The 24,467-nt window shown below is 47.9% G+C and overlaps 1 protein-coding gene across 1 annotated transcript in view; it reads right to left on the bottom strand.

Moving 5' to 3' along the window:
- The window catches only part of TNNI3 (troponin I3, cardiac type), a 61,162-nt gene that overhangs the window by 513 nt on the left and 36,182 nt on the right, over positions 1–24,467 (bottom strand). Inside the window, exon 6 of the mRNA XM_085614356.1 lies at positions 4,641–4,758. Coding sequence (XP_085470482.1) covers positions 4,657–4,758 — 102 coding nt within the window. The 3' untranslated portion in view covers positions 4,641–4,656. The remainder of the gene's footprint in view (positions 1–4,640; positions 4,759–24,467) is intronic.

The following is a 24,467-nucleotide window of genomic DNA, read 5'->3' as shown; positions in this document are numbered from 1 at the left end:
CTTTTGAGGCGCAAGCCTATGAGTTAATTATGGGAAAATTATGATTATTTACCAAGACCCTACATACAGGGTACTTTATCGCTGTAGGGTGCCAACATTATTTACCAAGACCCTACATACAGGGTACCTTATTGCCGTAGGGTGCCTACATTATTCACCAAGACCCTACACACAGGGTACTTTATCGTTGTAGGGTGCCAACATTATTTACCAAGACCCTACATACAGGGTACTTTATCGTTGTAGGGTGCCAACATTATTTACCAAGACCCTACATACAGGGTACTTTATCGCTGTCGGGTGCCAACATTATTTACCAAGACCCTACATACAGGGTACCTTATTGCTGTAGGGTGCCTACATTATTTACCAAAACCCTACATCCAGGGTACTTTATTGCTGTAGGGTGCCAACAATATTTACCAAGACCCTACATACAGGGTACTTTATCGCTGTAGGGTGCCAACATTATTTACCAAGACCCTACATACATGGTACTTTATCGATGTATTGTGCCAACATTATTTACCAAGACCCTACATACATGGTACTTAAATGCTGTAGGGTGACAACAATATTTACCAAGACCCTGCATACATGGTACTTTTTTCGCTGTAGGGTGCCAACATTATATACCAAGACCTTCCACACACGGTACTTAAATGCTGTAGGGTGCCTACATTATTTACCAAAACCCTACATACATGGTACTTTATCGATGTATTGTGCCAACATTATTTACCAAGACCCTACATACAGGGTACTTTATCGCCGTAGGGTGCCTACATTATTTACCAAAACCCTACATCCAGGGTACTTTATTGCTGAAGGGTGCCAACAATATTTACCAAGACCCTACATACAGGGTACTTTATCGCTGTAGTTCACTTTATCGCTGTAGGGTGCCATCATTATTTACCAAGACCCTACATACACGGTACTTTATCGTTGTAGGGTGCCAACATTATTTACCAAGACCCTACATACAGGGTACTTTATCGCTGTAGTTCACTTAACCGCTGTAGGGTGCCAACATTATTTACCAAGACCCTACATACAGGGTACTTTATTGTTGTAGGGTGCCAATATTATTTACCAAGACCCTACATACAGGGTACTTTATCGCTTTAGGGTGCCAACATTATTTACCAAGACCCTACATACATGGTACTTTATCGCTGTAGTTCACTTTATCGCTGTAGGGTGCCAACATTATTTACCAAGACCCTACATACATGGTACTTTATTGCTGTGGGCTGCCAACATTATTTACCAAGACCCTACATACACAGCACTGTATCGCTGTAGAGTTGCAACATTATTTACCAAGACCCTACATACACGGTACATTTTCGCTGTAGGGTGCCAACATTATTCACCAAGACCCTACAAACACAGTACTTTATCGCTGTAGGGTGCCAACATTATTTACCAAGACCCTACATACACAGTACTTTATCGCTGTAGGGTGCCAACATTATTTGCCAGGACCCTACTTACCTGGTACTTTATCGCTGTAGGATGCCAAAATTATTTACCAGGACCTTACATACATGGTACTTTATCGCTGTAGTTCACTTTATTGCTGTAGGGTGCCAACATTATTTACCAAGACCCTACATACAGGGTACTTTATCGCTGTAGGGTGGCAACTTTATTTACCAAGACCCTACATACACGGTACTTTATCTCTGTAGGGTGCCAACATTATTCACCAAGACCCTACATACATGGTAATTTATCGCTGTGGGCTGCCATCATTATTTACCAAGACCCTGCATACACTGTACTTTATCGCTGTAGGGTGCCAACATTATTTACCAAGACCCTACATACAGGGTACTTTATCGCTGTAGTTCACTTTAACGCTGTAGGGTGCCAACCTTATTTACCAAGACCCTACATACACGGCACTTTATCGTTGTAGGGTGCCAACATTATTTACCAAGACCCTACATACAGGGTACTTTATCGCTGTAGGGTGCCAACATTATTTACCAAGACCCTACATACAGGGTACCTTATTGCTGTAGGGTGCCTACATTATTTACCAAAACCCTACATCCAGGGTACTTTATTGCTGTAGGGTGCCAACAATATTTACCAAGACCCTACATACAGGGTACTCTATCGAAGTAGGGTGCCAACATTATTTACCAAGACCCTACATGCAGGGTACTTTATCGCTGTAGGGTGCCAAAATTATTTACCAAGACCCTACATACATGGTACTTAAATGCTGTAGGGTGCCAACATTATTTACCAAGACCCTACATACATGGTACTTTATCGAAGTATTGTGCCAACATTATTTACCAAGACCCTACATACATGGTACTTAAATGCTGTAGGGTGCGAACATTATTTACCAACACCCTGCATACATGGTACTTTATCGCTGTAGGGTTCCAACATTATTTACCAAGACCCTACATACATGGTACTTTTTTCGCTGTAGGGTGCCAACATTATGTGCCAAGACCTTACACACAGGGTACTTTATCGTTGTAGGGTGCCAACATTATTTACCAAGACCCTACATACAGGGTATTTTATCGCTGTAGGGTGCCAACATTATTTACCAAGACCCTACATACAGGGTACCTTATTGCTGTAGGGTGCCTACATTATTTACCAAAACCCTACATCCATGGTACTTTATTACTGTAGGGTGCAAACAATGTTTACCAAGACCCTACATACAGGGTACTTTATCGCTGTAGTTCACTTTATCGCTGTAGGGTGCCATCATTATTTACCAAGACCCTACATACACGGTACTTTATCGCTGTAGGGTGCCAACATTATTTACCAAGACTCTACATACAGGGTACTTTATCGCTGTAGTTCACTTTAACGCTGTAGGGTGCCAACCTTATTTACCAAGACCCTACACACAGGGTACTTTATCGTTGTAGGGTGCCAACATTATTTACCAAGACCCTACATACAGGGTACTTTATCGCTGTAGGGTGCCAACATTATTTACCAAGACCCTACATACAGGGTACCTTATTGCTGTAGGGTGCCTACATTATTTACCAAAACCCTACATCCAGGGTACTTTATTGCTGTAGGGTGCCAACAATATTTACCAAGACCCTACATACAGGGTACTTTATCGCTGTAGGGTGCCAACATTATTTACCAAGACCTTACATGCAGGGTACTTTATCGCTGTAGGGTGCCAACAATATTTACCAAGACCCTACATACATGGTACTTAAATGCTGTAGGGTGCCAGCGTTATTTACCAAGACCCTACATACATGGTACTTTATCGATGTATTGTGCCAATATTATTTACCAAGACCCTGCATACATGGTACTTAAATGCTGTAGGGTGCGAACATTATTTACCAAGACCCTGCATACATGGTACTTTATCGCTGTAGGGTGCCAACATTATTGACCAAGACCCTACATACATGGTACTTTATCGCTGTAGGGTACCAACATTATTTACCAAGATCCTACATACATGATACTTTATCGCTGTAGGGTGCCAACATTATTTACCAAGATCCTACATACATGATACTTTATCGCTGTAGGGTGCCAACACATTTGGCAAAAGTAGCAAACTACAAATACACAAATACTTCACGAAATGTACAGCTCGGTAGCAGGGGCAGTGCCTTTCTCTTGCTTTAAGACAGCAGCCCGTATTAGTAATGTGAGGTTCATAATAGTGTTCACGTGCTCCATGAGCAGTTTAGAGGGGTTCAGATCAATTTCCATGCGTTGTGAAATCACCCAGTCTTTTTGGGGGAATGAGGCCCTATTTCTAAGCTCACTATTTAGGTGTGAGGGAGATGTGTAGGAGGCATAGGTAGGTATAAGAGCCTAGCAATCCGCTGTTATGTGGGCCACCTTCAGTTAGCCCTGGCTTGTTGGCAAAGAGCTCTGTGAATGCTGGGGCTGGTAGTTTTCTTTTCCTATTCTAAAGTATGGCTTTAATGCCCTTCTTGCAAAGTACTATTGACTAAAAACCAGATAGGCTGAAGGTCCGCTTATGATATAGGGTGAACAGGCAGACCTGGCCTTATATATTTTCTGAAGCTAAAACTATAGGATGAAAACAGAAATGTAAATGGTGGACACATATCTGCCCCAGCAATGGCTTCCACTGGCAGTTCTCGCAGCTTTCCTAGTCTCTTAGGTTTGTTGTAGCTATCTGTTAGAGACTGCAAGGAGAGGGAAGGTCAAGGGTCATAAAGCAACTAGCAACAACTGTGGTGAAAAAGAGAACATGTGGTATTTCACCACAGTGCACGCTGGGAGATATTAATTCTATTTTTCAGTGCCTCACCTATGCATTGCAATATTCAAGGATGGGATCATGCTCTGCAAAATATCAGCTTGCACAGTGGGGTAAGAGAATGGGGCTAGAATGGGATTTAAAGTCAGAAGGTCATTAACTAGGCAAAGGAGTCCTTAAGAGAGAGCACAGCCTTCAGGTCGTACCTCGAGAGACTCTGCTTTGGGCACACAGTGCCCTATCCTGTTGCGAGGCGTAAAGCTCTCCTGACCACTGAAGGCTCGTGGATGTGGCCTCGAGTGGAATAAGAGAGTGCGTTAAGCGATGATGTCTCGCCCCCAAGGCACCCCTGGCTTGTGGTCCATAGAGTGGTACTCACCGTGAGTAGGACAGCTTTAGCCTTGCGCGGCTCCGGTTGCTTCAAACTTCTTCTTCCGCCCCTCCATCCCACTCAGGGCATCAATATTTTTCCTCCAATCCCCTACCTCTCGGATCTCCTGTAGGGCAGAATTGAAAATGGTGAATTAGACTATATATTTGAAAGTGAGCTGAGCATCCTCCACCAGGGCCAGACTGGGAGCCCCGAGCAGCCCTGGCCAATTTTGTCAGACCATTCCCCATACGGTCCATAGTGACAGCGAGCGAGCCTGACCACTACCAGTGAAGTGTGGGGTGATCTCTCCTAGCAAGAAATGGAAACAATGGTGCGCTCTACAACATATTTTTTTTTATATATTCAATTGTATTTGCTTTGTAAAGAATAGCAAATTATGACCTTGCATTACACCAGGATAGGGCAATCTATGTTGCGGCCATTCCATCATTCCATCACTATCACCCTCCAACAGTGTCTCTCATCTCTCCATAGCCCTTCTCTCACATGCATTTAATTTGATTTGTAGCACCTCTCATACCAGTAAGGGTGTCGGAGCACTTTACATCACACACACATACAGAGCCAAGGAATCATATGTATAGAAAATGTTACATAAGCTGAAAGGAAACACATGGTGCAGGATTTACATGTCATCCATACTGGTAGGCATGTTTTAAGAGCTCTTGGTCTGGAGAAGCATACATTTAGGATTTAGCTCTGGTGGCTACCAGTGCAACAATCTTTCTTGGTGCCCACCTCCGAAAACCTCCTTCTCCACAATTCCCTTACTACCACGCTCCCCACATGCCCCTCATATCCCCATTGCCCCTCTTTCACATGAATTTAATTTGTTTTATAGCGCTGTTCATACCAGTGTAGGGTGTCAGAACACTTTACATCACACAATTTTACAGAGCCAATGAATCATACGTGTGAAAATCAGTCTATAGGAAATATTACATCAGACAATGAGGATTACAAGGTGTAGGAGTCTCATGTCACTGATTCTAGTCGGCAGTATATTTTAAGCGTGTTTGGTCTGGAGAAGCAAAAACTCAGGATTTAAAATGTATTACAGTGGTTGGCTTTACTAATAAGAACGTATTTCTACCCAATTGAACCCTTTTTAGCAACATTAGGATAATGAATGACTAGGGGAAAACATAACGTTCTAACCTATATCATGCAGTTTGCATTCACTTCTTTGAATCCAGTTCATAGCTCACTGTGCTATATTAGGGTTGTAACATATATACTACGAGTAACAGAAGGATCTCTGTGACAACAGCAGTAGCCTACTGAGCGAGCCACATAAAATACAGTTCGGTGATTTGTGTGGAACGTTATTTGCAGAAAGCATATTAATCCTCTGCGCTACTTTATTAGGAGTGAAAACTGCCACTAGATAAAACTCTGACCTCTTTCTAGATAGAACATTAATCGCCAGAACTATCTTGACATTTTTATTGTTGCCGCAAAACTGCTGGACACACAAGAAACTCTGCAGCAGGTGTTTTTTAAACTCATGTTATTTCTAAACATGCCCTCCCACTCAGCTCCCTCTCTTGAGGGCAGCACCAGGTGCGGCAGCACCAGGGGCACCGCCCTAGACCTGCCTTGGAATCAAAACATTGCACAGTGGTTGGGGTTGGATTTACTAATAAGAATGCATTTCTACCCAAACAAATCCATTTTAGTAACATTAGGATAATGAAAGACCAGGGGAAAAAAATAACTTTCAAACGAGTATTATGCAGTTTGTGTGCAGCTCTTTGATGGTAGTTCATAGCTCACTTTGCTAGATTACGATTGTAAATTGTAAACTGCAAGTAATGAAAAGTTCTGTGACAAAAGCTGTAACACACTGAGCTATGCTTATTAACCCTGGGCGCTACTTTAGACGAGCCAAATCTGCCAATAGACAAAACTCCATTCACTCTCCAGCAGGAACATTAATCACCAGAGTTATCAATCCTGACACTTTTATTTTTACATGAGAACTGATGGATATACAAGAAACTCAGCAGCAAGAGTGAGAAGTGAGTGATTATGCTGGCCAAGCCTGCTGATTTTGTTACTAGGGGACGATATTGCAGCACTGCTGAAAAACAGGCCCCCAGTAACACAAAAAAACTCCCACCTCTCCAGCCTAGTGCTAGTCCCACCTTGGCCTCCATATTCCACTGTTAGTTCTAATGCAGCTCTGTGTTCTGAAGGGCCTAACTTAAAACAGCTTGTTTCATGTTTCTAAGAAACCAATTTCCCTGCGGAGCTCTAAGAGTTGGAATTCTTACCCAAAATGTTTCCTTATCTGTTTAGAGAAGATTCGTCACTTTTTAGGCGATTCGATTATGTGAATCATGTGTGAATGAATGTGCAATCATACTTTTTTTTCCGCAACGTAGTTTTATTGTTGATAGCTAAGACAAAGTTGATGCCTCAGAGGGCACCAGCAATATGTATACAGGGTTACATATCAGCATTTCCAATGATACTATAATATCGTTCATACAAGTAATTAGTTACGAAATAACATTTTAGAAAAACGAATAACAGTGCCACACTATATCTGCATGGGAAGTAGAAAAGTCTCATAAATAGGGCGAGTTCAAGCCACCCAGAACCATAACTGGTATTTATGCTGTTTTAATTCAATGCCAGTACAATCATATCAATTGTTCTTAAACAGTAGAAGGGGGTGGCGGAGGTTCCAGATACAACCCTCTATAGTCTGCCCATCTTTTCCAAATTTTAAAATGCTTCTGAGGGCATCCTCTCGCTGCAGAGACCGGGTTTTCCAGGCCCATACTAAAGTCCAAGCCCTTCTTCAAGATCCCAACCAGCGGCGGGGATTCATCCTTCCAGGCCCTGGCAATGTCTCTTTTTGCCAAGGTGAGGCCAAGGAACAATGAGTGACTCTTGTACCTGTTGCCACCCAAACACTCAGTAATATGTAGCATGGCTAGTCGCAGAGAAAATGGAACATCTCACCCCAGAACCTCAGATAGACACGTAATCACTCCCCTCCAAAACCTCAACAGTGTTGGACAGGCCCACACCATATGCAGAAAGGCACCCTCCATAGACCTACACCGCAAGCAATGCAGGGATGCAATCAAGCCAGCGCGCCACAGTCTGTGTCTAGTGTAGTAGGCTCTATGCAGATATTTAAACTGGATAAGACGCATGCAGGCCGCTTTCGCTGTGCCGCGCAGGGATTCCAGATCCAATCGTCTTCCTCTAGGGAGCCCAGGTCGTGCTGCCACGCATCCCTAGTTTTATGTAGTGTAGTAGGCGTATTGTTAATAAGTGGACAATAGATTTTGATTATTTAATGGTCTCCCAATTCACCCATAAAGACCTTTACCTCAACGGGATAAAATTCAGGTATATCTGTTTGTTATGATAGATATGAGGTGAAGGCACGCCTAAACTGAAGATATCGATAGAACTGTAAGCGAGGCATAGCGTATTTCATTTGGATTTCTTGGAAGGACTTTAAATTGCAACCACGCATAACCACGCCCACCATATCTATCCCGATAGCTTCCCAGCCCCGAAAGCCAGGCAATAGCGCCAGTTGTGGCAGCTGTCAATTTCTCCACAAAGGAGTTTCCCTCCTGAGCTTCCCCCACCAGCCCATCGTGCGAAGGGCAGATTTCCAGATCTTGAAGACTGTAGTGGTCGCGGGCAGCAGCCCCCGGAGCAGTACCGCAGAGTAGAGGACCGTATACACGGCATTGTCCCCCAGCAGCCAATGCTCCACAGATTATGCTGGGTCTCTCCAGTCGGCATACCACCAATCGTTGAGGACGAGAAGGTGCTCAGCCATGTAGTACGCCTGGGCATCTGGGGTGGCTACTCCACCCGAATATGTGGATTGAAAACAAGTCTTCAGAGCCACTCGTGTCGTACCACCCCCCCCCAAAGGAAACGGGCCAAAAATCTGCATGATCCTGAGGAGCAGCGGACCAGTCTGATCAGGATTCGTGAGAAAAAAAAACACATCGTCCGCATACAATGCTATGCAGTCAGAGACTCCCGGTGCCCACTCAAAGCCACACACCTGCGCGTCTATTCTTATCCATGCCGTCTGTGGCTTCATGGCCAACGCAAAGAGGTATGGGGAGAGTGGACATTCCTGGCACGTTCCTCGCCCGATGGTGAAGAGTCTGGAAGCCGAATCAGCCACACGGACCGATGCCATGATGTCCGTATATAGCAGGCGGATAAGATTCAATAGGCGGGGACCGATATTTAAGCGGCCGAGTAAAGCGAAAAGATAAGTCCAACTAAGAGAATCAAAAGCCTTATCTATGTCTGCAAGGAGAAGCGCAGCCAGGCCCCCAAGCCTGTCAACTGCAGCTATAGCGTTGTGCGTGTGTCTGATATTATGACGTGTAGCGCAGCCAGGCATAAAGCCTGCCTGATCTGGATGAACCAAATCTGTGATTTGGGAAACCAGGCGGTTGGCGATCACCTTGGCCAAGAGTTTAGCCTCTACGTTGAGCAGAGATATTGGGCGATATGAAGAGTATTGCTCTGGGGTTGAACCCGGCTTCAAGAATACAAAAATCTCTGCATGCCTCCAGTTCGGCGGAAGGCCCCCACCCTTTGCGGCCGCCTCGAGAGTCGCCAGATAGTGATTCAACAATTGTGGATGATATTTCTGAAAAAACTCTGGGGGAAGCCGTTTGGACCGGGTGCCTTTCCCGCTCGCATATCAAGCAATGTGGTTAGTAATTCCTCCACTGACAAGGGAACATCCAACGTCTCCTGCACCTCATCAGATAAAGCTCGAGGGGGGAAGATCATCAATGAATTTCTGGACGAGTTCTGTAGGAATGGTTTCATGAGGAGCATACAAGTCTGCAAAGTATGAGGCAGAACAATCAGCAAAGAAAGACGGGTCTGTATGAATTGTCCCGTCTAGACTCTGTATACTCGAGAGTGTCTGAGGGTGCAGCGCCTGTTGACACAAGCGATGCAGCAAAGCACTGGATTTGTCTCCCCACTGGTATATCTGGCTTCGGGTAGTGAGCCAACGAAGCCGAGCCTCATCCAGAAGCTCTCTGGCATACGTCTGCTGCATGCTCAGCAGCTGCCTGTGCGCAATATATCCCTCTTCATCTCTTCTTGCGCACTCCAGAGTGAGCAACTGGGCTTAAATCTGTAGCAATTTATCACAGTGCTGTCAGCGTCTCGCGGCGCAAAAAGGAATGTCTGCCCCTCTAAGCGTGGGCTTCATCGCCTCCCATAGAGTAACAGGAGACGCTACTATACTTGTGTTATGTAAAAAATATTCCGCTAGGGATGCATGAATGTGTGATCTGTATTTCTCGTACGGTAACAGCCATGGCGATAAACGCCACCAGAACTGGGAGCGTCTGGGATCTAGAGACAGATGTAAGGAGACTGGTGAATGGTCTGATAGGCCCCAAGGTAGGATCGCTGCCAAAAGTAATCTGTGGGCCGCAGAGAGGAAAATTTTATTTATGCGAGAGAAGGACTCGTGGACTCCAGGAAAGTAAGTGTATTCATGAGCGGTGGGGTGTAGTGTCTTCCAAGAGTCAACCCACCCCAATTCCTGAACCAGGGGCAGTAGTTTAGAGTACCGGGTCATTGTCGCTCGCACTGTGGTGCGCCACCATCCTTTGACAGGCATAGAACATCATTCCAATCTCCCCCGACCAACGTCAAGCCGGATGGGAGCTCGGTCCAGAGCACTGTCAACCGCTCTACAAGAGTCCATGTGAGAGGTAGGGGACATAGACACTACCCTGAATGATGGGCTCTCCATATAATGTTCCATATATCACAATGAACATGCCCTGGGGGTCTGACCATTTCTTACTATGTATAAAGGGGACACTACGATGTATGAGGATTGCAACCCCACGAGATCCTTTAGTGAATCCAGCATGATAAGTTTGTGCATAGCCAAACCTACCCAAATAAAGGTCTCTTGGTGCCCATTAGGTGGGTTTCCTGAATGAGTACGATGTCAGCTTTATAGCGTTTGGCCTGCCACAACACGGCACCCCGTTTGATCTTATCAATTAGGCCGTTAGCATTCCAGCTAATAACTCCGAGCTCTCTGCCCCTAACCCCAGCCCGGTCTTACATCATGACTGACATTGAGATATGTGGACAAATGAAACATGTTGAGTGGCTGAGGCAGTCCCAAGATTACACATATAAGGGGATTCAGTGGCATTGATAAAAAACGAAATTTCCCAAACAAGTTCCCCAAAAAACACATCACCCCAATACCTCACAAACATGGAAGTATCTGTTGATGCATGATGCAGCCCCAGGCCCCAACGGAGGGCAGTGGCGACAGTCAGCCGATGGATCCCCAGTACGAGTCTCTTGCACATAGTAAAGACTAGGGATCAGGGACTCACTATACAATGAAAGCCTGCATACATATGCTGATTAAGTTACATATAGTTCAGATAGTTACAGTTCTCGGAGATGCATCGTTCATGAAGCTGTAGGTTCCTCCTGATCGTCTGACAGTCGCTTACGGGATTTACTGCGAGTCTTGGATCGTTTCTAAGAGCGCAAGCAGCGCCCCTGCCTGCCATTGGCTGCGAGAGGACCACGTCCAGGTCCACTACACGTGGAGTCTGAGTCCGAGTCGATCCAGGGTAGAGTTTGAGGTTTAATCTTCACAGTTTCTTCAAGCCATTGGAATACCTCCTCTGGGGACTTCAAAAAGTTGGAGCGCGAATGGTACACCACTCGCAGGCGAGCCAGGTATAGCAAGGAGTACAGGAGCTTGAGACCCCGAAGGCGAGCCTTAGCCTCGAGAAATGACTGTAGGCGCTGCTGTACAAGTTTAGTGTAGTCCGGAAATATCAAAATGCGCTGAGAATCATAAGTAAGTGAATCTTTTGCTCTCGCCTGTTGTAAGATTATGTCTCTGTCCCTATAATTGAAGAGACGTGCAATTATTGGGCGAGGACGGGAACCCGGCGCCAGCTTCTGCAGCAACGGCCGAAGAGCGCGCTCCAACACGAAGCATGGGGAAAGCGTATCTGGCGTGAGCCACGTGGCGAGAAAAACTTCTGCGTTATTTCCTTCACATCCCTCCGCATCTTCCACTCGTGCCGCCAAGCCCCTCGTCAGTGTTTCTAGAGTAGTCACTTTTTTCGTTAATGTGTCCACCGTGTCCTCCACAGTCGAGATTCTGGACTCTGTTTCTGCAATGCATAGCAAGGCGTTTCGGAGATCTTGCTGAAGCAACATGGCATCTGCGCCCACAGCACCTATCTTGGTCTCCAGCGTTTCCCTTGACGGCATGATCGCTGCCAATTATGCCTCATTATCCGGCATAGGCGCTTCTGGGGCACTCAGCCAAGGTTCTGGGGCCACTGCCCCGGTATATTTGTCTATTGTCTTTTGCTTAGAGGACGCCCCAGGCGGCTTGACCTTTGCCATTATGAAAAGCAGCGGGGCAAGAGAAGGTGATCCAGAAGCTAGGACACAGCTACTACTTGTTGCGCGTAGAGGAAGGATTGAGGCGGCAGGCTCCAAGCATAGCGCTTACAATGGGGGGGCTTGGCAGGGTGGGGCCACCACACTCACAAGCTGCGCCAAACCTCGTTCAGCTTTCTCCGTGAGCTAGGGACCCCACCTCACTTAACGGGTGCCAGAACACAACCCCCAACCGCCAGTGCATCAATGAAGCAAGCTGGAAACCAGGGCTCCTCCACAGCCAACACCAGACACAGCACCCAGGGCTTGGTCACATCTGTAGCACACCGCACATGTAGGAGCAGAGGGTGAAAGGCACATCTATGGCACTCCACACTGCAAACCAATCAGATCACAGAGAATTCAAATAGGATGGGCTGCGGTGTAGTACTGCACAGCAGATATCAGTGTATGGGTCTCACAGCAAGCACGGACTCAGTATAGATCTCCCAGTATCATACTGCCAGGGTATATCCACTGCCACTCCAAATCGGACCCAGTACAAGGCCTCTGAATCCAGTAGTCGCTGTAGGAGAGGCCCTGCACACCAGTCTAGGCCAGCCGGGCCCAGGAACCCACAGCGCCCATCTTCTGACTGGGGTCCGATGTAACCGCCAAAGTACCTGCCACAGCCGGGTCAAATACGAGTCTCGGTCGCTAGGTCCACGCGGCCACTATCCTTGCAGCGAGACAGGCCACCGAGTGCAAGCGGATGTAACTAGGCGCAGGCCCTCGCCTCCAGGCCCGGGTCACACAGCAGCCGCAGCATGGCCTAGAGCAGCGCCTCCCAGCCACCACTCACCGGAGCGATCTGAGGAGTCCAGACAGGATTCACCTGGCGTGGCCGGGTCTAGAATAAGGGGCATCCACTACGTCTTCACACGGCGTGGTCCGACCCGACCGCCGACTCTCTAGCCCCACGCATGCGGCCGTGGCGGGGAGGCTCCCAGTCGGACGATCAGCCCACATCGAGGTCCGGAGGTATGTGGGAGATGGACTGTGTTACAGTTAGCGCTCTAGCGTTTCCGCTAGAGCGCTGTAGAATGCGCGTAGGTTGCGCTCACGTCCCTGACGTGAGCGCGCATATAAATAATAAACGGGCGGGCGAGCCGGCAGTACGCACCCAACAGAGTAACTGCGTGTGGTCTCTTTATTCCGCTGCCCTAGCGCTAGGCCTCCCCTTTGGTTCCCCATACTGCGAGGGTGCTGAACCAGGGCCTTACCCCTCCCAGACATAGGGTAGGGGCTAGAACAGAACACTGGCGACGAGGGGTGATCACTGAACCACAGGAACTCCTGCTACCAGGCTGCACAGCCGAGGAGGTCTCGCCTGACGGTGCAGCGCGCTACACCTGCCCACGTGCCGCGACCGACTCACCAAGTGAGTGCACGACGTCCCCTGTTCACACGTCGGTGACCGTGACACGACGATGGGTGATGATGAGACGCCCGGCCCTGCAGGGACACTGCCCCATCACCCCGCGTCTGGAGTGCTGCCTCCCTTCAGCGAAGCCGCGGACCCCACGACCGCCGCTCCGAGGTGGCAGACATGGCTGGGGAGGCTGGAAAACTACTTTATTGGGTCCAGAAAGACGGATGGAGCAGTGAAACGTTCTCTACTACTCCACTACGCTGGGGAGGAGATCTACCTCCTGTTCAAGCACCTGCCTGACACGGGTCACCCGACGGACTATGCAGCAGCGGTTGCGGCCTTGAACGCACACTTTGACCCCCAGGTCAACCCTGATTACGAACACTTCAAACTTCGCCAAGCAAAACAGCGTGAAGGAGAGTCGGTTGACGCGTTCCACGCGAGGCTGAGGGTCCTTGCGGACACGCACCTGGTCGGCGACCGGGCTAAAGAGGAAATCAGGGCGCAGCTGATCTTGGGGATCAGGAGTAAAACGCTACGAGGCATGATACTTCGCAAACCCAACATCACGATGAATGACATCCTCGTCCTGGCCAGGACTCACGACCTGTCAGCGGCACGTGCAGAGGAAATGGACTTGGCCCTAGTGAAAGGCGCTGCCAGCACGGTGGAGGTCAAAGTGGAGAAAGCGGACGCTGTCCGGAGGAAAGAAAGGCCGCCTAAGCCCCGCGACCGGCGGGCCCTCGATCAAGCCATGCAATGTGGGTACTGCGGATACGACGAACACCCCCTCAAGGCGTGCCCCGCCCGAGGGAAAACATGCACCAACTGTGGTATCGACAACCACTTCGCGTCAGTCTGCCGCAGGAAGATGCAACGGAGCAGCCACAAGCGAGACAAGCCGATGAGGAAGCAGGTACGGCAACTATCACACACGTCATTAACGTCGCAGCCACAGCCCAAGAGAGAACCAGCCAGGGAGTACCCGGAATCAGACACTGAGTCCAACGACGAAGGAGAGACGTACCTTGTGTCGTTCACCAAAGCTCTCAAAAGCACCCGGCGACCTCAACCGCGCTGCGACATATTGATTGCGGGATCAGAAGTGAACGCGATGATAGACACCGGTGCGTCGGTGACAGTGATGGGGTGCAACAATACAATCGCCTCAGACCAAGGCCGGAGCTCCGACCGTCGAAGGCCCAACAGAGTAACTGCGTGTGGTCTCTTTATTCCGCTGCCCTAGCGCTAGGCCTCCCCTTTGGTTCCCCATACTGCGAGGGTGCTGAACCAGGGCCTTACCCCTCCCAGACAGAGGGTAGGGGCTAGAACAGAACAGACTGGGCCTCACACCATGACCCGATCTGGTCTACTGGGCTTCGGCCACTCCATACCTACTTCATCATTACTGGAATGATGTGGATTGTGGATGTGGATCGCCAGACGTGGATTCCGGTGAGCAGGCAGGCGCCGGAGAGGCAGGCAGCGCATCCCACAGCAATCAGTAAGTTAGCGCTCACAATCCGATCTCAACAAAACGACCCCAGGAAGTCCCAAATCACTGCATCGTAGTGTCATCGGGCATCAGCGTACACCGCGAGGGAAGGATGTGCACACAAGCGGTAGGATAAATGGCAGATTAATGTCAGGCTTCAGAGCCTCTCTAGACTACGTTCTCCACGTCGGATGGCCAAGCCACGCCCCTGCAATCATACATTTTATTCTTTAATTTTTTATCACAACAAACTATTTTCCCATTGAAGGAATCCTTTCCTAGATGTCCACAAACGATGTTGGTGTCCTCTTCATTTTACCATATTAAAAAACACACCTTCCTTCAACAGGAATACATTTACATAATGTTCGAAGGTGGGCAGCTACTCACAAATTACACGGAAACCTAGATATTTTAGCTGTTGTTCACACTTTGCAGGGCCACTGCATTATAAGACCCCTTTCCAAACGCTAATCTTAAATTTTCAACCGTGGGAAAAGTCACAGTATTGGTGGACATTCAACTAATCTTGACACTGTAAATCAGAATGTGAAAATCTAAAATGTTCATATTTTATATATCAGGTAATAGAGTGTTCTCTTAATTACTGTAGGAAACTGGGTTACTAGGTGAGGGGATGAAACACTACTCAAATAGCAACCACAATTCCTTTTAGGGTGAAGTGTCAAGCAAACCTGTGCTTAACCCTCTGGTAGCATGGCAAAAAGCAGTCAGGCTTAACATATAGGCAATGTGTAAAGTATTGATGCAGCACTTAAAATAGTAGAAAAGTGAGACACAATTCAATTAGAATCATACACCAATTTAGAAAACTAGAGTAAAATGCAATACATTATTTGAGACCAATACATCATAAATCCAATCAGCAGAACCGAAGAGGTGCAATTTTAAAGATTCAAGTAAAAATAGTACTTAGAAATGCAAAGCACCAATTGTGGTTATCTGGCCATGCTGAACCGGGACAAGGTCACAAGTTTCAGGCTGACATCGATGGAACACAGGCCAGATACAGCGATCAATATAGGCCTGCCGAACAAAGTGCCTTCAATCCTAGTTGTGGAATGTTACAAGATCCCACATTGAGGATGTGTCGCGTAGCAGCAGTTCAGATGAAATGCGGGCTGTAGTGCAAGATCCTGCTTTGAAGATGCAACGCACTGCAGCTATTCTGGGGATCTGTGGGGCTGCGATGCAAGGTCCTTTGTTGAGGCTGCGTTGTGCAGCAGCAGTCTGAGGAGTTGCTGGGCTGTGATGCATGGTCCTGCGTAAAGGAGGTGTCGCGCAGTGATGGTTCTGAAGAGCTGCGTGGTCCTGCATTGGGCATGCATCATGCATTGGCGGTTCCAATGTGGAGTTGTAAGGAGATGCATCTCACTGTGTCGGTTCTTCCCAAAAGACCATAGCTGGGCTTGCAGAGCACCTTTAGGCCCACACCCAAGGGTCCAAGGCTAGGGTGACACCACTTGGGGGGGCAAGACCCAGGCAGAGGTGGTCAGAGCCTTTTCTGTCCAGAGTCTCTGATCAGAAGTCCAGCTAACCGCTGGAGTCCTTCTGGTATACTGAGTTCAATATGCAGGTCCAGTATTTCTCACTCAGGCAGTAGAGTTGCAGTCCTTCTTGCAGAAAAAAAGCACAGCAGACCTTCTGAGTATTACACAGATCTAGAGGTGTATTGAAGAATTGGGCTGGGGTCCAATACTTGGTGCCAGCTTTGAAGTAGGAGAAGGTTCTGGAAGTTTCCACCCCCAAAGGTGATGGGAATTTCCTGCCTACCTGCCTTGGCTCCAGCTTGTCTGGGGGCACAAAGACTAGTGTGAAACCCTTTGTGAGTGTGATGGGGCAGAGCCTTTGTGGTGTGTAAGTATGGTAGGTGTGAGAAAGTGCCATCTTTCTTGCATGGTATACCCCCACTTTTTGCTGAATTGCTGAATGTACTTTGACTGAGTGTGCCCTGGACTCCTGCCAATCAGGTGCCCCGGGCCTATGTTCCTTCCCTAAAAGCCTCAAACCCAAATTGGCAAACCCTGGTCACATGTCAGCCCCTGGTAAATGGTACTCTAGGTACCCAGGGCCTTGTGATCAGGGAAGGCCTCTAAGGGCTGCAGCACTTATTTTGCCACCCTTAGAGGCCATGTACCCTAACACAAACACACTGCCCTTGCAGGCTGATTGTCTGGGTACAAGACAAAACAAAGAGTCGGCATGGCACACACCCCTGTGTGCCATGCCCACAACTTACACTGCCCTGGCATACATCAGCCACCCCTCTAGCTGGGTGCCCTATACCAGTGGTGTGGGCACAGGAGCATGAGCCCTGTGCCCCTACAGTACCCAGGTCCATTCCTGGGCACTGTAAGTGCAGTGCTGCCATTTAAGAGTATATGGTGCTGAAAGCTCATCAAACACGAACTCCACAGCACCATAATGGCTACACTGAAGACTGAGAAGTTTGGTATCAAACTTCTCAGCACATTAAACCCGCACTGATGCCAGTGTGGGATTTAATGTACAAAGCACTACAGAGATGCCCCCTGAAACCTAACCTACAATCCACGTCTGGTCTGAGAGGCTGCCTAGGCTGCCACACAGCAGACATGTTGCTGGACCCCTGGGTAGAGAGCCCCCGCTCTCCTGGGTCTACAACAATGCACATCTGGGGCGAGGTGCTAGGTCTCCTCCCCCAGGATGGGCAGGGGGAAGCTTCAAAGGCATGCCGCCTTTGTGAGCTTCTCCAGGCCACTTGCTGCACTCAGCAACTGGCCCCCACTGGTTCTGACCCCCACTCTGGCGGGAAGACTGGCCGGAAACCCCAAGTAAGGGCAGAGGATGTGCCAGCCTCTGCCAACCCCACCCCTCAGGTGGGGGAGGCGAGGTGAAGCACATCTCCGGGCTCTTGCCATCTTGAAGATGGGAAGCCCTGCTCAATCAGGACTAGGCTACTGCCCCCCTCCCACAGGAGAGTAGCAGGATAGGGGGTGTACCCACCCCAGGGCAGGTAACCCATTGGTCCCTGCCCTTTACCTACCTGTAACGCCCCTAAATCTAGTATTTAGGGGCACCCTGAACCTTCCTTACTCAGATTCCAGATTCTGAAAAAGCAAAGAAGAGCAAGAAGAAAGAAGACCCTCAAACCTGCTCCTGCTAAATCCCGGCACCTCTTGAGGCCAGCAACCTCACCAACCCCGGAGGACCTGGCTACCTTGTGACTCTGAGCATCTGGGACTCCCATGAGCAGTGGCTCTGCTCAAAGCAAGCTCTAACCCCTAACATCAGCCCGGAACCGCGAACCCTGCACACTCTGCACCTGCCAAGCCTGGCCTGTGCCGGAGTGAACAAAGACCCAGAGGACGTCCCCCTGGCGACTGTGACCCCGAATCCGGCACCCAAGGACTCACCTCGACGCTCCTAACGATGCCTGCCGCCTCAGAACCAGGTACCCCCCAACCGCGATCAACAGAGGGTAAGATTTCCCAACATCAAAAGGCACCCCTGCATCCGGCGCCCTGCGGCCCCCTGTGCTCAACTCCTGGGTACCTACCTATCCTCCAACTACCCAACTTACCTCTCGAAGTGGTGGTGGCACTGAAGAATCTTCGTCCCCGAGCTTGCAGCCTTTGTTTATCCTAGAGATTTCCCATTGAAATCCATTGAGCGCCCGAAGGCTCAAAAGCACCCTGCACCCAGCCGCCCGAGTGGCCCTGGCAGTGTAACTTCTACTCCTACCTACTTCCCCATTTGCCCTGAGCAAGTGGCCAGGAGCCCAGCTCCCACAGCCGCGTGGCCTGCTAGTCAGCAGCCACCAACCAAGGCCCCCTGCCTCCCATAGGATAACACTCACTCTGCACCCGGCTAACCCTGTGCTGCTGAGGGTGTAACAACTGTACTCACCTGACCCTGAGAGACCCCTGAGTCTGTGCCCAGAACCTTAACTCTGCCAGTCGAGTACTTACCCAAAAGCCGATAACCCAATTTCCTTCCTTAGGGTAACATTGACTGGTTTCTTCTGAAATTTCTTCTAAGTGTGGAGTTTCTAAAACTTAAAATATTCACCTAAAATCAACCGAGTAACGAAAACGGAAATACTCACCTGCTATTAGGAGAGATCCCAGTGCTGGATCTTGGTGCCCAGCACTGACCCTGAAAAGTACTCACAACCGTACTTACCATTAACCCAATTTTCTTCCATAGGAAATCATTGACTGTTTTTCTGTGAAATTTCTTTCAAGTGTCGATTTTTGCAAACTACATATATTCTTTAAAAATCGTACCAACTGTGAAAACATAATTACTAACCTGTTTTAGATAGAGATCCCAGTACTGAGCCTAGGAGCCCAGTACTGGATTACAAAAGTAACAAGAACATACTATACCTGTAACTTGAATTTTCTCCCATAGGTAATCATTGACTGTTTTTCTATGAAATTTCTTGTGTCAACTTTTAAAATAGCAAAATATTGCCTAAAAATCACAACAGTAACTAAGTCGACTTTACTCACTTGTTTCCAAGAACTGTCCCAGGACTGAATCTAGGATCCAGTCCTGGAGTTAGAAAAGTAATCCTGAAAGTAATCTATTGCAAATAACTTAAAACTCCCATTGAGCTCAATGTATTATTGTGTTTGAAATTGTGTTGCCTATTGCAACAACCTGTAACTATTACCTACAAAAGTCCATTGCATATTGCAAAAATATTTAACTAAAGCATCTCATTCTGAGAAAGTATATTTTAATACCTATTGTTGGTTCTAAAATAAAACAACCATATATTTTTTATATACACCATTGGCCTAGAGTTCAGTTCTTGAGTGTGTGAGACCATTTGCTGTCTGAGTGTGTACAACAAATGCTTTACACTGTCCTCTGATACTGCCTTACTGCTCGACCAAGCTACAACTTTAGAGAGAGAGGTTATATCTAACTTTAACCTCTTCCAAACCTCTGGGGACTGTGGACACTGTAAACACTGTACCTATTTGGGAACAGTATATACAGAGCCACTTTCTCACAGTAGGTGACAGCTCCTTCCCCCATCAAGTCAGAGATAGCCCACCCTACCAACACATATTCCAGTGCTTAATTTGTAAAAAAATAAGTGCCGGGGCTCTCATCAGGAGGCGGCTTGCACCAGCCCATTTCTCTTGTCAGTGCCGCCCAAAACAAAACCCTCTACTAACCATGAAAGTGGGGCGAGGACGTGGCGTAATGGCCAGAGCTAACGACTTCAGAGCACGGGACCCAGGTTTGAGTCTTGGCTGCGGCTCAACTGAGCAAATCACTCAATCTCCCCCTGTATATGAATGTGTCCTTAACTAGTGCTCCTGAAAAGTGCCAGTGCTGAGCACCGGAAAACACCGGCTCAAATTAGTCACTGTTTATAAGGCGCAGATTAGAGTGAGATGCAGTTTTCACTTATTTGTATGCCATTGTAACAGAAAATAAATATAGCCAATAACACATTATTTAGTGCCACTGTACTAACAGACATACATTACTACAGGGCAAAGGTCAAATTCAAGTTTTTACCACAGAAAGTTGAAAGATGAAAACATTTTTTCACTTCGTCACACCCTGGCTGTAACAATTACTTTACACAGGTAAACAACTATCCTAATACTCATGTTTCTCTTCAGTGTTATCTTCCACATCTTGGTTTTAGTTAAATACCACCTTCCATATTCGCCTCTTGTGAGTCATGGCCCTCCCCCAATCTCAACTTTGGTAATAAATAGCGTATCACACGCTGCATAGCTACTCTGCATATTTGCACAAAACAAAAGCACAGCAAAGAATTAGAGAGGCAACCGGGCACATTTTCATCCACATTTCAAGAATGGTGTGCACTACTTTTTCTCCAGTATCATCTATGTGCCAAACAGAGGGTGTGTGATTCTATCCCACAAGTAAAAAGGTAATAAAATGCATTCTAATGAGACCCCTGGAAAATAAGTAAGTTTCTGTCTGTGAAACACGCAGGTGGCCTGCTTAAGGGGATGCTGTCAGAGGCATGGGGCTCGAGGCAATGTTTTTGCAGCCTCTGGGCCACTCAGTAAAGCTGTCTCTTCTAGGTTCAATAAATCCGTCAAGCCGGCTTCACTTTTTTCAGATATTACAAACTAGGGCCCCACTGAATCTGTAGAATTATCAAGGAAGAACTTCCTAAATATGAGGGCCTGGGGCACCACTACATTCTGTCACCTTTTGCCCTCTCTGTAACCCACCCGAGCTGGGAGAGACCCTGGGCTAATCACTAAATGGGACTTCGTGTGAGCAGCCCCAACGAGGAACTGGTGGTGCTGAGTGCCTGCTAGCCAAGGTGCTTGTGCACGTGCGACAGAGGGGTCGGAGGCTGCTGAACAGATTACAAGAATTCAGTTGCTGGCACAATGATAAGCTTTCTCATATGTATGCAAGATGGTGCTAACAGAGACACCAATTAAATGCAATTGCGGTGTCAGGAAAACTATAAAACCTTAACGTAGTCTGCCCGGCCCGGGACAGGAGAAGGCTGGATGAAGGGTAGCAGGAGCGGGTGCAGGGCCTTTAAAGTTTAAACCTGTTACCCCGGACTTAATCACCGAGCCGGAGCTAGCCTACCATGCAGGTGACCTTCGCAGACAGTGTTACGCCACCCAACACGCTCCCCACCAAAAAAAGCAGCGTTGCTACTTACAGTTACTGCTGGTGGTGGTAGGCAGACGGGCACTGGCCGGCCTGCCTGCCTTTATTCAATTGGCGGCCTAGGCCTGCTGCTGCCTGCACTCAACGTCGGGGTAGTTGATAACTCTTGGCGGGACGGTGCGTGGGGGTGTGCCGGGGCGTGGAACTTTGGAAAATAAATCTACGCACACGCTGCCTGCCGCATAGCACAGCCCTTCCCTCGCAGAACAAAATCCAGCCCCCTGCCCAATCAGTGTCTCCCGGCCAGGCCTGCCCATCGCAGCAACACTGAAGGGCTGCAGCCCGCCATCCACCGCCTAACGCAAATTTTAAATGCGCATCATCATTAGAATAAATAAATAAAATGAGTTGGACGGTCTGCGCGCGTCGAGTCTGAGCCTGCATGAGGTAATTTAATTTTATATACTGACTACTGTAGTGGTCTCTAGTCTACCCACATTCACATTGCCTGACATATGACGTGCAGTGTCAGAGTTGCAGTGGCGTGGTGTTATCTAGACCAGGCCCTGATAAATAAGTGCCGGTGCTAAGCACCGGAAAGCACCGGCACTAATTAAGCACTCTGTCCTATTCCCCCTTTGTCTCATTGTCTGGGAGCAAGGACCAAATGCCAACTACATCTAGTCATGTGACCCAGGATACAGGCTGCAGAGAACAAAAGGTTAGGACAAGAAAACGCCAACTTTCTAAAAGTGGCACTTTCTGGATTGTAATTTAAAATCCACCTTTATAATACAGAGGGTTTTAAATTATAATTCTTTAGACACCAAACTCGATATTCCTTCTTGCTCCTAATTGAAGGTAATATAATAAGGTAACTCAATGTTATTCTATGGGAGAAGTAGGTGTTGCAGTAGTGAAAAACGAATGTAAGTGTTTTTCAAGAACAGGACATGTAAACGTTAAAAGTACATATTCAACTTCTTTAATACACTGCAACCTGCCCTATGGGTAACTTATATGTATTAAAAAGGAAGGTTTAGGCCTGGCAAAAAGGTATTTTGCCAGGTTACAATGGCAGTTTAAAACGACACACACAAGCTGTAATGGCAGCCCTGAGACATGTTCAAAAGGCTACTTAAGTGGGTGGTACAATAAGTGCTGCAGGCCCACCAGAATGAAATTTATACTCGGAGGCAAGATGGTGGCCGCCAGCTCGGACGAGTGAGCTGGCTGCTCCCGGGCTCCCACACTTTTATGGAAACTTGACTCGCTGAAGGAAGAAGGCACTTACCGAATGTCGCTGCTTGATGCGTGAGGGGTGTATGATAGCAGTGTTCCTGGTATGCTGGGCTTCGCGGCTGCAGCATTCATGGCGAGGGCTTGGCAGCTTCGTGGCGGCTACTGTATCACTGCGAGGAGCCGGCAGTGGAGTGGGAGGCGTTCCGCGGCAGCTGCATCTTACGGAAGGCTGATAGGGGAAAGCACTGAACAGCGGACGATGCCTCCAAAAGCCAGAAGAGGGAGACTACGACCTCTGGGTGATCCCGCTACCACAGGAGCAGGCTCGGCTGGTGGCAAGATTGTAGCAAGCACGAATGGAAGATGAAATGAAAAAGATACCACCGCCGCAAACGCAGGCATTGCAGCCTGCGATAAAATCACAAAAGACAGCTCCGGTAAGCGTAACATTCCCCTGTTGTTTTTGGTGGGGAAAGATAAAAAGAAATCTATACAGTCTCCCCAGGTGGATTCTCCTTTGCTGGAAATAGGAGATGGAAAGGTCTCTGACTTGTTGGGGTGGCAGGATTTTGTAGATTAAGACTTTAACACTCCCTGTATTGGTTTGGGTGATATTGACATAGATTCTACCCCAGTATCTGGCTGTGGTGATGCTCAAACAACTGAAGGAACGCTATGTTCGAGCTCCCCACAGATTCTATCAATAGACTCACCCACCTCTGGAACTGTATTAAACAATGGCGAGTTGGAGACAAGACTTCCCCCTAACACCAATACCAATACCGATAATGGGGAAAAACCTGGTTCTGGCTCTGGTAAAGAGATGGAGCATAAAAACAGAAAATCTCTTATAAAGGAGGTAGATTCCGGGGAAAACTTTTTCTCACTTTCAGATCGCTTGGATTCTTCTAGCGACAATTTAGAAGCGAGCGTGAAGATGCAGGCTGCCCTGATTGATGGTTGGGTGAGTGATCACAGCAGCATGTTGCCAGAGGATACGGGAGGGGATTCATCGGATGGCAGCCCTCAGACAATGCGCAAGAACCCTGAGTTAAAAGAGGGAACTAAACAGATAGATAACAGCAATAGCTGCAACGCTTTACAATGGGACTATTCCTTCTCTACAGAGCTAAATATTGGTACCAGGCTGAGCGACAACATGGACATCCTGGAAGCAAAAACGGTAGAACAATCAGAAGAAGTTTCGTTGGCTCTGATATATCAAACCATTATGACCCATAGAGAGGAGACACGGGCCGAGAGTCAGAGGTCTCAAAACTGCAGAACTCAGTGCGTCACATAGCTAAAACCTGTACGGAGTTCACCACAAGGTTCAACGAGGCAGAAGCGCGTATCTCTTGCCTTGAAGATGAACTGGCAGCACAAAAGGCTTCGACTGAGACCTTGCGAACCATGAAAGATGACACCCAGTGGAAACCCACTGACTTAGAGAATCGGTCTCGCCGAAATAATCTGAGAGTCCTCCAAATTCCTGAGTGAACAGAAGGGCAGGACCCATGCAAGTTTATCATTGAACTGTTTACGGACGCCTTCCCTGAATTTGCGCTGTGGGATTGGCAAAGAGAGGTGCAGAGGGCAC

The sequence above is a fragment of the Triturus cristatus genome, chromosome 7 (genome assembly GCF_964204655.1).
Source record: "Triturus cristatus chromosome 7, aTriCri1.1, whole genome shotgun sequence".
NCBI classification, from domain to species: domain Eukaryota; kingdom Metazoa; phylum Chordata; class Amphibia; order Caudata; family Salamandridae; genus Triturus; species Triturus cristatus.
This window is presented reverse-complemented; position numbering and strand designations above follow the sequence as displayed.